Below are 18,129 nucleotides of genomic sequence, written 5' to 3'. Positions count from 1 at the left end.
CTTGTGTTGCCATTTAAAATGACCGTGAATGGTCTTACACAGTTTTACAATCGGACTACAACGTCTGTTATCTGTGGTTTTATTTTACTTGTACTGGGCTTTTGAGGGATAGCCCTCAAGATTTAAGTGGTTCGTTCTCAGTTGGGGTTCAAAGATGGTATGTCCGGGATGGTGCCTTGACCCTCCCCCTTTTTCTGGAGGGGAGGTAGGTCCCCCCATAATTCATGCCATCACTTGCATGCGAACGACACGTTGATGGCCTTCCTCCATCTGCACACCTGAGCATGACTCGCTAAGAGGAAAAATATCAACGTCATATGCAGCCCAGATTCCGCTGTATTGAAACGTCAAATGCAGCCCGTCGATTTTATGGCTGAAAAAAAAAATATTTAAAACCTCAGTTAGCGGAGCGTAGATGCCGTTTATACTTCGGCTTGATGCAAACGCAATGGTTTTCAGTTGAGATGTTCATGTGAGAGTTTGAACGGCTTGCGCATGATTGATGTAAACACTGAGTGGAACAAGACAGCAATCGCAGAAAAAGAAGACCGTCTCCGCGATTCTCGTCTCAGCTGCACACCTCTTTAATACAGTTGTTGTGGAAGCAATATGGGTATGATAGGCAAACAGTTTCAACACTAAATAAATAGCACTCGCTCTGCGCGCGTGTGTAGCAATCGCCTGAGTTGGATGGATATGGGTTATGAAAAGTGGTTTACGTGATCTGTGAATTCGAAACTTGTAACCATCTGAGTTATTGGGTCACCAAGTGGCTCGCTACTTAAGTTGGTAAAACGTTCGTCTAGCATACAAGATTCCTGAATTCGAATCCAAGTCGAACACGTGATTTTTTTTCACAATTTATCCCATAATTCATCCATCTTTACCACGCGTAATAAGTTAATTAATTTAAAAACCATGCGGATTTGATTACCGAACAACTCAATATATGTACTGCTTTGCGTCAAAACTTAGCGATTAATCATGCAAAAGCTTTTCGATTTGGATTATTTTTAATAATGAGTTAAATCAATCATTTTTAAATGGATGACACGTTCGTTGCATACTGCAAGGCGTTCAGAGCATCTCCAAAATCAACCATTCATTAGCTGACCGGAAGTATTGACTAGACGTCCTTAACTCGTATAGGCCTGAGTGAACACAAAATAAAAAAACTAAAACTGTTACCGCTTGACGGAATAAAATTATTTTTATTATTTTTTTCAGTATACTTGTACACGTATCTAAGTTTTAAATGTGGTCATAGGAACTCGGAGATATACCTGTGGCTGAAGTTATTCCGGAGGGTCACTATTGGGTCAGGTTGGATGGAAAGGGTGCTGTGCTTTTGTCCGCCTGGAGGTAGGCAAATTTCAAGTTACAGATAGTTTTACGAATTTGATATAATGTGACCACTATATCGAAGAATTTTAACCCTCTAATACCCAACCCCGCCTTTAGACGGGGTACACTTTAGAATTTTGTGTATTTTTTCGTAGCTCGGAAATCAAAATGATTTTATTTTTGGCTTAAACCTTAACTCATAACACGTATATAAGAAAAGCTTTTATGACTTTTGAAACTTTTTTGTATTTTTTAAATTGTTTGAAAAATTGTATTCTTATATAACCTACAAATGCCTGGCGTTTATTTAATGTGTAATATACAAAATCGTACATTTTACATTTTTCTACGATAAACCTATCACAGAAGAAAAGCTTGGTGGTATTAAAATAATTTCAAACCTGTTTTTTCCGTTATTCACACGGAAAATAAAAAAATAGCAGATAAAAATTGAATATTTAATATATTTAAAAGTACTGTAAAAATTTGAATTTTTATTTTTGGCAAAAATCAGTAACTAGAAGAGGCTTTAAGAAAAAATGAAAAAGGATAGGGATGTTCAAAAATAAAAATTATAAAAATCAAAAACCAATTTATAAATTTGCGAATAAAAATAAATCATTGCCCAAAAAATGTTTAGAACGATTTTAGATGACTAAAAATGATATTCAGATCTAAAATAAAAATTTGGGTATTAGAGGGTTAAGAAGTGTGAACGTTTTTAGAAACGATTAAATTGGATCATCATGCTTCCTGCATTTGGTTGATTTTGCAATAGGTCATTTTAGGATTCCCCGGGACACCAACAATTTATCTTAAAGTGATCAATTTGTTGGCAAACACATTTTTTGTGAACTATAATGATTGATATCTACTTTCAGATAAATGAAACGGTTTAGTATCCCACAAGTCTATAGCCGGTTCTTCGGGATTGTAAGTCCGAGTGGTTACATTCGGTACATTATAAACGGTCCAAAACTCTTCATTTATAATGTTGAATATCAAATCTTAATGATTTATGCAAATTAAAATGATTGCGATTGCAAATAAATATAGATAACTTGGCATGTCCCAAAAAATAGCCCTTTTCTGCTCGACATGACCCATTGACTCACCAGGATAACTCCGGTCACATGGACATTTCCGAGTTGCATTGGCCACTTCTAGAAACTAGATATGTGTTCCAATATACTGACACACAATATTAAACCCCCTTAAATATTAGCTGAGCGGTGAAGGTTTAGTAATTCGGTTTCACTCAGGCCGATACGGGTTAAATATGCTACTAATGGGTTATACATTGACTAACGATGAATATTTTTGATGATTATCGATAAATCTTGTATACAAATCTTTTTAAATGGCTATACTAAATTAATCAAAAAACGTGATTGGGTTAATGATTATAAGACTCAAGAATCAATCATTCAATCATCAGCAATCAGTAAACAAAAATATCATTTTGGCTTAAATTGAATGATATCGTTATGATTATTTATCATCGCATTTCTGACAGCAAATGCAACGCAATTATAAATTTTCCTTAAGGCTAAGTAGCCCGTCATTCGTTTTGGCAACAATGATGACTTTTTAGCTTGCTTTTCAAAGTGATAAAACTCAGTCATGATAGTTTATATTGACTTGATAAAGTATCACTGTACACGCTAACATGCATAAAGTATGCTGATATTTTTTCAGGTATGTCAGTGCAAAACTAACTGATTTTCTTTGTTTCGAAATCGTTAGATGAATTAGCAACAATCATCAACGACGGGTACAAATTTCAATGACGGCCTACTTCGCCTTAACATTGCTTTAAATTTGAGCAAACAAAATAAAAACTGAAAAAGAAATAACAAACCATTTAAGGCCGCACGGGACTTCATCATAATCATCCTATCCATTGTAAGAAGCAAATTTCAAGAATCAATCCATATATCGATTCGAAACACTTTTCACTATAATTCTATAATGTAGTGCACAACCCATTCCATTTTCAGCTTCATCGGTTCATTAAAACTCAAGATTTACTTTTGCCAAGTTTCGATGATTATTGTTAGAGTGAGACAAAAGATAGGGAAAATAACACGGTCTTCCGTGTCACTTTAAGGAGAAGAATAATCCAAATGTCAAAATTTCAGGAGCACAAATCCAGAGAACTAAACAGCCGTTGACGTTGAAAATTCAACCGAATAGTCCACCACCAGCAAGTGACTAATAGATCGAATTTTTAGTTTTAATTTTGAGGTTTGGCTTCAAATAATCTTAACCCCAAACAGCTTTTAAAATTTTGGTCATGAAATTTGCCCGTTTACCCCTATGTGCGACCCAGCAAAAGGCAATAAATAAAATCCACACTTTGTATGCTTCCTTTCATCCCGCAGGTTTGAAAATGGCCCCTCTCTCGCAGATGGTTCAACCCACAGGCAGTAGTGGTGGTGGAGGGACGCCATCGATCATCGGCTCATTGCCTTCGCAACCATCATCGTCGCCATCAGGTGGAAACAACGGACCGCAACAACCAGGTGGCGCTGGAGGAGGAGTAGTGGTATCAATGGCACCGAATGGCAGCCCTCAGCAACAGCAGCACTCTGCCATGGGAACCGGAATGACGACCGATGGCTGTGGAAAGGTGATAACCGGTTATGGTGGCTCGCCACTAGGAAGTAATCACCATTCGTCGATGCTCGCGGCTCAACAGCTGCACCATGCTCCTCATGCGCACCATCATCCGCATCATCATCACCAACACCATCATGCTGCAGAGCCCAATGGGGGACTGAATACGGTGCTGACGGCCAATGTGCAGTACGAGCATGGCAAATATGCTACGAATTGATGGCGGGTGAATATTGCGCACTAATCATGGAATGGATCAATGGAAGAATGTTCGAAAAAAGGCATTAGACCTCTGACCTCCGAGGGTGAATTGGATCATTACAGTACTAATAGCGATAAGTGTAGTTTTTAGGGCGTTTGCTTTGAGTAGAGAAACTTTTCTTGCTGTGTTCTTTCGATATTGCGGTTTCTTTGAGATTGATGTAAATAAATTATGCCAAAGATAGACTCATTTGAACTGTTTTATTAAGCAACATAATACTCTCCTGTTGTTCTTTTTCTTCTTGGTAACGTTTCATCTCTAATTCCGAAAAGACTCATATTTCGAACACTCGGTTTTTGTATGGCGATTTGATTGAAATGTTGCGCTGGAACAGTCAATTTAATTTAAATTTATTTCAATCTATTTTATACTTTGTTGGTTGTAATGATTCTCTAGATTGAGATCAGTAAAACCTGGGAGGGAGAAACCAATGCAAAATTTCTCTACGTCACAGTGAGCCGAGATTTTGCTGCCACGAACTGTCACTGTGAGCCCGGATCTTAAACAATGGACAAACATGATAAAAGTGCGTAATTAGCCAAAGCATATTTTTACATTTCATCAAAAGTAGCAAAAATCGAATTAGAATCAATTCACGCACACTCAAAAGTAACGTCACGAGAGCACCATTTATTCTAACTTAATATGATGTAATGAGGCTCTTTTTACTGTTAAAAAAAAAACTAAAAATTAAACGCATAGAAAACTGTGGCCAATGTTTGTCCAGAAAGATCGAAGGTACACAACAAATGAAAACTACCGATTTTCACCAAGCCTGCCTTGATTGTCGTTGGCAAACTGAAGTTATTTTGCAGTTTGGAAAAAATTGTATCAAATTTCGTGTGTAGTATCGGTGCCTCTCTCCCAGAGTAAAACTAGCTCAGATACATTTATTTGCGAAATTATTCATTTGAATATGATGTATTCGTGCTGTTCGGAATTTGAATCAAGTTGTTCGAAATATGAGACAGAATGTACAGTGTTTATGTGGAAACAATACTAAACAAGTTCCCAACCAGGTGTGGCTGGTCTTCTTTTGAAGGATGCACTTGGAACTCGTTGTTTTTGGGATTCTAATGCACTTTTATAAATCAATTCTGTTAGGAATCGATACTCATCCAACGGTGGGAGAGTGTTGAATGATTCGATACCGAAAGTTACCGCTGATGAAAATTTTTGCCAATCGATATTCCTAGTGAGGTCAAAAGGAACCTGAATTGACTGTTCTGATCTTTCAAGATTATTTCTGATAGAGGTTATTATGGGCAAGTGATCACTACCATGGGGATCATCGATAACCTTCCACATGCAATCGAATGATAGTGAACTTGAACCCAAAGATAGGTCAATGCGGCTTTCTTTGCCGTCGGATGAAATAAGTGTCGCTTCACCTGTGTTCAAAATGTTCAAGTTGAAATCGTCGCATAAGTCATAGAAAATAGCCGCTCTATAATCGTCATAAGATTCGCCCCATCCAGTACCATGTGAGTTCATGTCACCCAGTATCAGAACTGGGGATGAGAGGATGGACACTGCATTCCAAAGATGACGGCGGTTTACTGAAACTCTTTGAGGAATATAAACAGAAGCTACGCAAAGATCTTTACCCTTTACGTTTATTTGGCAAGCAACGATTTCTATGCCTGGATGAGTCGGGATGGGGATTCTGTAGAATAAATGGCACTTTTTGATCCCTAAAAGCACACCCCCGTAATTGTCATCTTGATCCTGGCGTATAATGTTAAAATCGTAGAAGTTGAGATTATCTTCGGAAGAAAGCCATGTTTCACAAAGTGCAAATATATCACAATCGGAATTGTGAAGCAAAAACTTAAATGTGTCTAATTTAGGTTTAAGACTATGACAGTTCCACTGTAGCACAGTACAGTATGGCCCATAAAAAAAATGCGAAAATCGTCATATCATGTTTTATGGTAGTTTTTACATGGAAAATGTGAATGGTACATAAATATTATTCATTACTTGTATTGTTTAATCTATTTAGACTCAGTTTTTCGCGTTAGCCATGATTTTTATCTGTTATTTTCACCTTACCAGAGAGGAATTGGAAACATCCCTTTAAATTTTATCATGTGGACGTCGAGTTCAATATCTGTGTGATGAAAGCTTCTAAAACATCAACGCTGGCGTGAGATTCTTCACAGGCCTTGTCTCCAGCATACGCCCATATCAAATGATAGAATTGGATCATACCTGGGTCATTGGAGACTATTTTCTAAAAAACGGCTCATTTTGGAGAGCTTTGATTGAACCTTCATATAAGTGTGAGAAGCGGCTCCGTTTTGCTCAAAATCTATGAGCTAGTATTGATATAAGTTGTCTCTAACCGAAGGAACAAATTTAATCCTAAAAAATCTGTTATAAGCCTCCGTATTTATTTTTTATTCATCTTTAACAAACAATAAAGGCTTATCAAACCTATAAGACGCAAATTTGCTCAAAAATATGACAATTACAAAATATTTTATTGCGATCATGAAAAACACGTTCTCTAAGAACTCCTCCTTCCTCTGATACCGAACAAACTAAAATTTTCAACATTAAAGTGTGATTTTTGAAAATGGAAAGTTTATCACCAGAGTATACGACAATCAGACGCTATTTCTAGCTTTTGGCGGACAAAACCTTTAAACTTCTTTGCTTTATTTTGCTTATTTAGGGCAGTAAGAAAAATATGATAAAAATTGTCCTGGATAGCGAAGTTATGTCAGAATATACTACAATAATCAGAAATTAAATTCACTAGCAAAAACAATGAAAATAACGCTTGTGGATGCTAAATTCACGCTCAAACAATTTTCGCATTTTTTTATGGGCCATACTATAATCATATCTTGTACCTCACTTGATGAATTAGCCATCGAAAGATATGATCGAAGCAAGGAGGGGCCACGAGATAGTCAATTCCCTGAGATATTCTTCTATTGCGGGGAGAAAATGGTCGACTATGCCTCTGAATGAGTCTGAAACTCCGAGAGCATTACATATGCGATCCACAAGGGCCGTAAAAGTTATCAGTCCTCGCTTAGCCCGGGGGGTTTTCGAGGAAGAGCGAGGGACTCCAGTAGCTTTTTTCTTGATATCTTGTCTAGAGCTTCTTTTCGAAGTGTATTTAGTCGGTGGAGGCGGGTCGGCAGATCTTTGCTGCAACACGGAACGGAAGCATCAAAGACCTGTTTCTTCGGGATTTTCAAATTTGCCCCACCTCCTTTGGAATTAGGCAAATTTCTGAGGGAAGATTTCAATACCTTACGGCGCAGTCCCGGAGAAGATGGAGACTTTCTTTTACCGGGTGCGTGTACTTCCGAAAAATCTCCCCCATCGGTTTCGTCGTCGTTCGCTTCATCGCAAGACAACTCTTGAAAAGAGTTACCAACTGGGATGGATGATGAAGACTCTTCTGCAGACTTTTTTAAAGACTTTACCATTTCCGCATATGTCTTCTTGGAGCGCTTCACGATGGAGCGACTCTCATTTTGAATGCGCCTTTTGTATGCCGGGCACTTCTGCAAGTCATGAAGATCCTCGCGACAGTAGCAGCATTTTTCAGCTTCCTGTGTGCAAGCATCTTCCAAGTGAGCTTGATTGCATTTGCCACAACGGGGCTTGTTGTCGCAAAAGCTAGCACTATGACCAAGCTGTTTGCAGTTGGTACAATTAAATACTTTCGGCACGTATAGGCGCACTGGGTAAAAAACACTATCGATGCAAACAAATCCCGAACGGAACCAGGAAAAGTTACACGAAACGAGGCTGACGGCGAAAACACTTTCTTATTTCCTTCCATGGAAACTGATTGCAATTGTTTACAATCCAGTATAGCCACATCAGGAATGGACCGGTTCTCAAAAATGCCTTTGCCAGTCTTAATGTCTTCACATGTCAGACTCGCGTCGCTAATTTTCCCTTCCACCTCGACCTCTCTGGCAGGTATGTAGATAAAGTACTCCACAGTAAAAGCCTCATGCTAAGCAATCTCATTCGCTGCGTTGTAACTAGGTGCAGTTACACGCAGCTTGGATTGCTTCACTTGGTGAATAACGGTCCCAGGATATTTACGCGTCAGCTCTCTAGACATCGAGAGCACATTCAAAATCTTATTTTTGCGCCGGAAATAGACAACCCAAGGCCCAGCCGAAGACGGTTGATAAAACCGCGTTCGAGCAACGAGATCTTTAGGAGGCGTTTCGCCTCCATCCGATTCGTCCATGCGGAAAAGAATTCAACCGCAACCGAATCAACAAAAATAAAAAAAATGTGGAGGAAAAAAAAGAAAAAGAAATGAGTAGAAAAACTTATCAATTAGTGAGCTATTTTGTACACACCTCCCCTATAAGGGCAAAAAATAATAATGATAATAAAAAAAAACTTTCGAAAAAATAACAAAAAAACAGTCAGTGGACTATTTTGTACACTCTTCCCCTAACAGAGCCAGCAAAATAGCTCCGGGAGAGAGACAGAGGCGAAGCGAAAAACAACTTTGAACTCAACACTGTTTGTCCTGGGAGATGCGAAAGCAGTATGGATAGGTATAGAAATTTGCTACTTATCCGTTCCCGTTCGATGACCGCAAAATAGCTAGCCTTCCACGTCGTAGGTAGGCAAAAAATCGTATCACCGTCTTCGCTGTTGATTTGCACGGGGGAACCAATCACCGGGGGATGAAGGTGACAATTTATTGTGGCACGATACCAGTTGACCCTTGTCAATCTGGTTCGCTTCCTTCGCGGTGCGTGGTTTTAAGCACTACTCTCAAGAGGCACAAAAACTGGTAAAAACCACACGGACGGTGGAGCAAAAAAACCAATGAATATGCCGACTGCGAAAAACTGAACTGACTTGTTCGAGCGCACAACGAGGAATGAGAATGCTCGGTTTACACGACTTTACGCTGAACAATCTGTCAAAAATAATGCACATGGATGGATCAGTGGCTTGGTAACTCCATGTGAATTTTCAGCGTAAAATCATGTAAACCGAGCGGTTTCGATTGCAAAATTCTTTGAGAGAATCTTGCAACTTCAGAATTTTCAACGTCTGGAATCTCTTTTTCACAATTCTGAAAGGAGGAAGATGGCGAAGACTGATGATTACTTTAAATCTTCCCACACAGAAAAAAATCTCAAGTTTACATGGCACGTATTTTTTTATGATAATCATGTAAAAGGAGTTGCAACTGAGCATTCAACGATAATTAATGTAAACTGTCTCATTGCATTCGAAAATGCTTGCAATCTTCAGTGAAACTAAAACATTTCATGATCTTACATCCAACATTTGCCAATATTGCATGCTTTCTTGCATCTATAAAGTGAAATTGCAAACAAGAATGTTCGGTATACATGATTCTACGCTGAATATTCTGTCAAAAATAATGCACATGGATGGATCGACGGCTTGTCATATCATATGCATTATTTATTATTGAATTTTCAGCGTGAAAATCATGTAAACCGAGCCGTTTTGCATGCAACATTCTTCGAGAGAAGACGTTTCGCGTTCAATATTAAGGATTTTGGTAACAATGTTGTATATAATAGATGTGTTTATAGGTTTTATCATTGAATAATACATGAGAAATGGCTTTGCATGATTGAGGCTAATATTACGTTACGTGTAAATCTAAGATTTTTTTGGTGTGTATCAACGGAAATTTGATAAAATTATCCTTCAGGAATTAGGGAAGCAAAACAGTAATTTCCTACACAATTCGCGCTTCCTATGTGTTATGCATAAATGCACAGCAAAAAACTCTCAAATTTACATGGCACGTAGTTTTTTATGATAATCATGTAAAAGGAGTTGCAACTTAACATTCAACGATAATTAATGTAAACTGTCTAATTGCATTCGAAAATGCTTGCAATCTTGAGTGAAACTGAAACATTTCATGATCTTACATCCAACATTCGCCAATGTTGCATGCTTTCTTGCATTTTGAAAGTGAAATTGCAAACAAGAATGCTCGGTATACATGATACTACGCTGAATATTCTGTCAAAAATAATGCACATCGACGGCTTGGCATTTGATGTGCATTATTTATGATTGAATTTTAAGCGTGAAAATCATGTAAACCGAGCCGTTTTGCATGCAACATTCTTCTAGAGAAGACGTTTCGCGTTCAATATTAAGTAATTTAGTAACAATGTTGAATATAATAGATGTGTTTATAGGTTTTATCATTGAATAATACATGAGAAATGGTTTGCATGATTGAGGCTAAAATAACGTTACGTGTAAATCTAAGATTTTTTTTGGTGTGTAGATCAGTTCTAAGTATTTTTTCTTCTATGTATTTTTATTATATACAGTAAACTTTCGTTCGATGCACTAAACCTGTAGCCCACCTAGTGAAATATTTTTATTAATTGGGTTCAGTTTTTAGCTGTCAAAATATTGAATACAATTGAAATCCAAGGCTACCAAAATTGATAAATCGAGCCTTATGTCAAAAAGTGACGTTTGTCTTCGTTTTAAGTGGACTATAGCCCTCGTAGCGGGAGCCCAATTAACACAAAGCCCACCTAAAGATACACAGTTAAAAATAATGAAGATTACACGTCATGTAAACTTCATTTATGCAATGTAAACATGGCGTCATGTAAATTCAAGTCTGGAATCATGTAAATTTGTGTTATATGTCACGTAATCACATAGGATCCTGTTGGATTACATGACATATAATTGAAGTTTACATGTAAATATTCATTATATACCACGCTCCAATTATGTGCATTATATGGCTCAGAAATTTACACGCTTTGTTCGAACTGTGTAGTGCAATCAACGAAATTCGACTGTATCTCCATTACTTAAATTATGAAACATGGAATAGCGAAGGTTTCTGCTCAGAATTAGAAATGTAGACCATAGGTCCAAAGAAGTTATATACGAATAATATACTGAAATTTATCTTGATTTATAAATATAACATGCATAAACAATTTACTTACCTCATATTCATGGTTTAAATTGTTTTTGTTCCATTGATTTTTAGAATAATTTCATCGACATCATGATCAAAACTTAGTTGGTTAGTTTAATTTTGCCCTACCCGTTATAACTTATCGCGGTGTACCTTCTATCAGTAAGAACTCATATTTACGGAAAAAATGTCGAATCGGAAAATACTGGTCGATTAATCATTATCGATAATCGACATTCTTCTTCTTCTTCTTTCTGGCGTTACGTCCCAACTGGGACAAAGCCTGCTTCTCAGATTAGTGTTCTTATGAGCACTTTCACAGTTATTAACTGAGAGCTTTCTTTGTCGATTGACCATTTTTGCGTGTGTATAGTCGTGTGGCAGGTACGAAGATACTCTATGCCCTGGGAATCGAGAAAATTTCCATTACGAAAAGATCCTCGACCAGCGGCATTCGAACCCACGACCCTCAGCATGGTCATGCTGAATAGCTGCGCGTTTACCGCTACGGCTATGTGGGCCCCACATTCTTGGACTGTAATCAATTATCAACTAATCGATTAATTGTGAGAACCCTAGGTAAATCGGGTTTACCTATTAAAAGCTGGTTTGCTACTGACAAGAAAAGGAATCGCATATCTCGAAGCGTGGATAATTTTTTTCTAGAAATGGTCCAGGAAATCACATTTTTCTGCTCGCAGTACGCAGTTGAGAAGGATAGGGTTACCATAGTGCTCTCACCGGAAAGAGTACATTTTTTCGAACTCTGTATAAGAGTACTAAAGAATACACTTAGCCTAATAGCTTAAAATTTTGAAAATGCTCTTTTTACTAACGTGTTTATCTAAATTTCCTTGTTTTGACCATTTTTGTATTATTTTTCAATCTCAAGTCGTTTCTCACATTAACTTTAATGACATTGATTCTAAGTGAACAGATTTGTTCAGTCGGTTTTTTTTATAACGACAAATATAATAAAGAAAAAAAAATATTTTGAAGTCAAATAAATTCTGTATCATTTCAACAATATTTCTGCATTATTTGCCGGCTCATAATTGCTTCTTATTATTTTAATAACTACTAGTAATTTAGTTCAACAATATTTCTTGTTGAATTTGACAGCTGGGGTCAATGTGGCTCAACAAAATAAATTGTTGATATAAAAAAATATTTCTTTCAAACAACAAATTTGCGTATTAAAATAAAAAATGGCGTTTTTGAAAACAATGTTCTGTACTTTTACGATGTAATAATATTTTCTTTAATTTGAAATAAAAAATCCTTTTTATTGTTCCCAGCCTCCTCACACTTCATTTCCCTATATTTTGAAATGACCAAAAACGATTAAATGTAGCTTTAAAAATGTACATTTTCATGTGCTACTCTAATTTGTGATTGAATTAGTTCTGCATCGCAACCGATGGGGTTGGACTCATCAGATCAGTTTCCTTCCGCTGAGTTACGTTCAGTGGTTCGAGTAGGAATTAATTGCAATTTTGTAAAATAGCCTAATTGATTGCAAATTTAAGAAACTAAGAGTCATAACTTACTCAGCAAGGCTTCGGTCATGGTTTTGGATGTTCCGAAACTATTAAATAAGTAGAAATTTTTTTCTCATCCACGACAGACATTTTTGTTTTACATTGTTTAGAGCGAGAAACAAAATGACAAGTCAGGTCTTCAGCTTTAAACACTGCACACTTAGATTAAATTACTGGGGTCGGTAAAATTTTACTGGGTTTTGGAACTACCGAAAAAGTCAGTAAAATGAAAACTGTCGCCACGCGTAATTGAAAAGCAAATTTTACCATGTTTTATTTTTGATCGATGTATGATATAAAAAGAAAGCTCTCTGCAAAATTTCAGTAAAAAAAACTCTGTTTTTCGATTTCTGACATTTATTTTTAGTTTACTGACTTTTTCGGTAGTTCCAAAAACCCAGTTATTTTCACCGAACAGATTGAGTGTGTGAGTTGAACTTATATCAAAATCAACAATGGAAGTATTTGAAACAAACAAATCTGCAATTTAAATTGATATTTTATATTGTTGTTTCAAAAATAAATCTAACTTAAAGTGCTTTCAATAAATTCAAAAATATTTTTGTTTTCTTGATAAACATCATTGCTGTTTCAACGCAATTTGTTTGATTACAACAAATAGAAAGCGCTTGTCAAAAATAACAAAAATAAGCATTATTTTGAATAATTCTCTGCGTGTACTGTTCGATACCAAATGTAGAACAATATTGGTTTGTACAGGAAACTAGAACTGAGAAGACCCCTTTTTAAACCTCGGATCTGAAAAGAATCTCGAGTAGTGTCATTAAATTAAGTTTTTCTAGGGACTTGTTGAAGCAATATAGAAGACGCATGTTAGTTTAGTAGTTTAGTTGCGTCTTTTAGGCACTATATTTTAAAGTTACATCCTTCCATTCTCACAGCTGTGTTGAACCATTGGACCATTGGAAAACGACGTTCTAATAAAAGTGCCTGAGCAAAAGTTGTTCCCAGTAGTTCAAAACTAAACCAATAATCAATAATGAACTATATACTAAAAATCAATAGTTAACTAATTATTTAACAATAGTTTTACCTTTAGGTCACTTATATCTATATTTAGTTAGATATATGAGCTTGTGAATACTTGCTGATCATTATTAAGCTAATCGTACCAATTCGAATCAGCTATAATTTAACGAAAATCGTTGGATCCCTGTTTTCATGGGAAATATTTGGTTTCTTCAAAATATTATTTGATTTGTTCGGCAATCGTCAGTAATGACTAGAAAAGAGTACAATTGAGCCCATTTAGCAAAAAGAATAGTACACAAATTTTTAACACAAAAAAGAGTACATGTACTCTAAAAAGAGTACGTCTGGTAACCCTAGAGAAGGAATGTCATTTCATAGGGGGCTCTCTGTAGGATATTTTCTGATCCATTTAGACAAGGATTTTTTTTACTTTTTTCAGCGAAACAGCATACTTAGCTTAAATGTGGAGAGGCACTTCTAGCGGGAATGCACATTGGTCCCAAAGCCATATCTAGGAAGACAAAAATGATTGCGCCTAAACCGTCAATTTTAGATATATGGTGTCTTCAGCAAAGTTTCTCCATATTTTTCAGACTTTTTTTTCAGAGATGTGAAATTAGGGTGGCCCACATAGTTTACGAGATCATCACATAAACTTTTTTGCTGACGCATTTAGGACTACACAATGTTCTACAATGTTTTAGAATAACCGATTTGGAGCAACTTTGCCAAAGAACCCAAATTTCTGTCTCCTATGGTTCGCGAGTTATGATTTTTTTTAACAAAAAAGTTAGGGTGGTACTGAAAAATCGGTTTTTTCTCGATAACTTTTTATACGATAGTCTCTCGCAAAAACTTTGTTCCGAGCACTTTTAGAACTTTTGTTCTATCTCTTATGGTTACAGAGTAGACTGGCCCTTAAACAAAAAAGTTGTAAAACTTAACGGGGCACCCCCTAGATATGAGCCTTAGGGTAAGAAAAACGCTCTCTCAAAATTACAACTAAATTGGTTGCTCCACCAGCTGGCGCAATCGTTATGAAGTTTGTATGGGATATTCGTCTCAAATATATTGAAAATTGACCCTATGTCACTGTTTCGTTCCGTATACTAATAGTTCGCGTTCAAATAAGCCCAGAGTGACAAATACACTAGTTGATACCCTAATGAACATAGTTGCAGAAGGCTGTATCTGGTTTCATGCTCATTTACATTACTTTTTCAGTTGTTGAAAGTTAGGCTTAGATCAGCACTCCCGTACAGTCACTTATATGCATGCCACATGTGCCTCAGCTCGCCCAGCGTCATAGGTGGCTATGATGCGCTTAGTTCAAAATCAAGATTTTTTTTTAGGAAAATGTGTTCACTGTATTCTATTCTCCAATCGAAACACAGTGAACACATTTTTATTATTAATTATGTTCGAATAGAAAAACTGCTTTTGAAGTTTCAATGATGACGATGATTACGATGACGGCGCGTTGAACCTTAACAGTGATCCAAGGAACATTAAACCATAAACGAAGTCTTGTTATTTCTCGCGACATAATGTTTGTCCCGCTAACCTATGCCGTGGTTGGTTATAAATTGCTACCGCTTCGGCTTACTAAGCAGAAGGTCATGCGTTCAATACCGGTTCCGTTTATTATATTATCAACCCTAAAGGATAACAAAACGTATACTTTGAAGAATTCCTTCAAATTACCAAAACCTTACTTCCCGTGTTATCCTCCCATTGAAATATAGAAGTATCTGCAATTGTTCTATCTGAGCATCCAACTTATCCCATTCAATTCAATCAAATCCAATAAATCTGCCACAACGAATTAGTCAGGGCAGCATTCGCCTGTTGAAGAATGTATGAATCTTGAATTTGAACCAGATATAAATCCCAAATACTTGTCTAAGGTAACGAACCAGAAGGTGGGTCTTGATCAGTCGAAAACTGCTTCAGCAAATAATTTTCCTCTTTTCAACTCCTCAGATTCCGCTTACTATGATCGATATCAATACATGATAATTCAATTTTAAATGACATTACATACAGTTATTTCGATTGTTCTAGCAAATATCTCTTTGTTCGCTTTCTTCACCATATAAAATTCGGTTTATGGTGAATATATCTTGAAGCGTTGATTTTTTTTGAATATTTTGTATGAAGCACTTTCAGAACTTTCAATTTTGCACATTTTTGCTGAAGTCACCAAAGAGCTATCTCGAATATTTTTCAAGTTATGGACAATTTTCGGTTAAAAAACATATTATTTTCAAAATTTTGTCAATCTTTTCAAACAAAAAAACGTCCTCACAGTTTTTTCACCATAAACAGAGAAAAAGATAATCTTTCTAATGCCGACAAAAGATTGAAAATCCGTTTGCGCCTCTCGGAGATATCGGCATTTGAAAACAACATTTTTTTTTCGAAGAAAATGTCTAATAACTCTGTAACCATAAGAGATAGAACAAAAGTTTTTTTCGGCAAAAAGTTGCGCAATCAAAAGTTCTAAAAGTGCTCGGAACAAAGTTTTTGCGAGAGATTATCATATAAAAAGTTATCAAGAAAAAACCGATTTTTCAGTACCACCCTAACTTTTTTGTTAAAAAAAAAACTCGCGAACCATAGGAGATAGAAATTTGGGTTCTTCGGCAAAGTTGCTCCAAATCGGTTGTTCTAAAACATTGTAGAACATTGTGTAGTCCTAAATGCGTCAGCAAAAAAGTTTATGTGCTGATCTCGTAAACCATGTGGGCCACCCTAATTTCACATCTCTGAAAAAAATGTCTGAAAAATATGGAGAAACTTTGCCGAAGACACCATATATCTAAAATTGACGGTTTAGGCACAATCATTTTTGTCTTCCTAGATATGGCTTTGGGACCAATGTGGAATGGGTGGAAATGTTTTCACCCATTAAAGGGTATTCGCAAACAACCGTGTGACTATTGTCGGCAGCCTTGCTTTGTTCGGCAACTTTCCCCTAAGAACTGCAGGCAAATCTGCTTTGCAGCTCCAAATCGATTGCATTTGTAGGCGTATTCAGTTGAATTGATGACATCTCTGGCGGAATTGTTTGTTCAGTCTCGAAAATATCGCCACGGGGAAGCTAACAGAACAAAGAACCATTTTGATGTTTTTTAATTGGTGTGTTTTGGTAGAAGAATACTGTGAATTTGCCGTTTTAGTTTTGATTGCCGAGAGTAGTCGAATGGTGTCGAAGCCGTAAATTACCCCATAAAGTTGTTTAAACCGGGCAGTAGCGCAACCAGGATTTGGCTCTAGGGGGGGTTTTGTAAACTTGAAGATAATGTGTTTTTGGGAAAATAAAACGAGTGTAAAAAAATTCGAAGATAAAAATTGAGCAATATTGCTTGATTAACATTAAACAAAAAAAAACTCAACGCCATATGCAAAGTAAGGCTATTATCTTCCACCCTGGGCATTTTTGTATAGCGTTACAAAGCTACTCAAAGGAAATCTGTTGTATCTGGTGAAAATTTCCATAAGTTCCTTCGGGTTCCAAAGAACATTTCGTTCTTTACGAACATTGTCTTAGATTCAACTTTTTAAATATGGATTACAAAACGGGATTATTATAATATCATTTAGATCTTAATTTTTCGTAGTTTGTTCTAAAGTTTATCCATGTTACATTTGGAGGCACATTGGCTTGGAAACGTTCAATCACTCTTCTTATGTTCTGTTCCTTACATACGTTTTCAAGTTTTTCAACGAACATAATGATCTTTCAGCGCAAGTTGCAGCAATAAGCATTGCGACTATCATTAGCAGTTTGTCGAAGGCAAAACAGCATTGCAGATATTGAAGCATTTCAAGATTGTAGACGAAATTGTGTTATTTTCCAGCTTACCAACAATCACGATCTCCCTTAATCTTTCCTAGGATTTTTATTTGTTATCATTGAAAACTAATGAATTGCTTCTCCGGAAATTCACGTGCTCTCTGGAGGTTATAATATTCGGCAAAATGCTGAGCCAACTAACAAATTTTTCGAAAAATCGAATTTTGATGAAAAATGTATCTTTTAAAGCGGTCTCAATATGTTTCTTTCACAAACTTCTCTTCAAAAACCTGTAGCTTATTTATAAGAAAAAGCGAGAAAATTTAGTCCTCCTCAATAGTCTTCAAATTATAAAGATACAACATAGAACAATATAATTGTTAACACAACTTACTGCTACGATGTTTGTGTATTTTAGTGTTGAATTTCAAAAATATATTTGATAATTCCTATGAAAAAAAATCTGCTCTGGGGGGGGTTTTGACCCCCAAAACCCCCCTTCGTTGCGCCACTGAAACCGGGGCTTATCAGTTTGAATTACCAAATAAAGGCCGGTTTGCTACTGACAAGAAAAGGAATCGCCTATCTCGATGCGTGGAAAATTTCTCCCAAGAAATGGTCA

General features: G+C 36.5%; 1 protein-coding gene across 1 annotated transcript in view; it reads left to right on the top strand.

The window, feature by feature from the left end:
* LOC5571396 (forkhead box protein biniou) overlaps positions 1–4,407 on the top strand; it is a 31,782-nt gene extending 27,375 nt beyond the window's left edge. The window contains exon 3 of the mRNA XM_001653596.2: positions 3,729–4,407. Coding sequence (XP_001653646.2) covers positions 3,729–4,183 — 455 coding nt within the window. The 3' untranslated portion in view covers positions 4,184–4,407. The remainder of the gene's footprint in view (positions 1–3,728) is intronic.
* Positions 4,408–18,129: the final 13,722 nt, after the last annotated feature.

The sequence above is a fragment of the Aedes aegypti genome, chromosome 2, assembly GCF_002204515.2.
Source record: "Aedes aegypti strain LVP_AGWG chromosome 2, AaegL5.0 Primary Assembly, whole genome shotgun sequence".
Lineage (NCBI taxonomy): Eukaryota > Metazoa > Arthropoda > Insecta > Diptera > Culicidae > Aedes > Aedes aegypti.
Note: the sequence above shows the minus strand (reverse complement) of the source record. Positions and strands in the feature narration are given on the sequence as shown.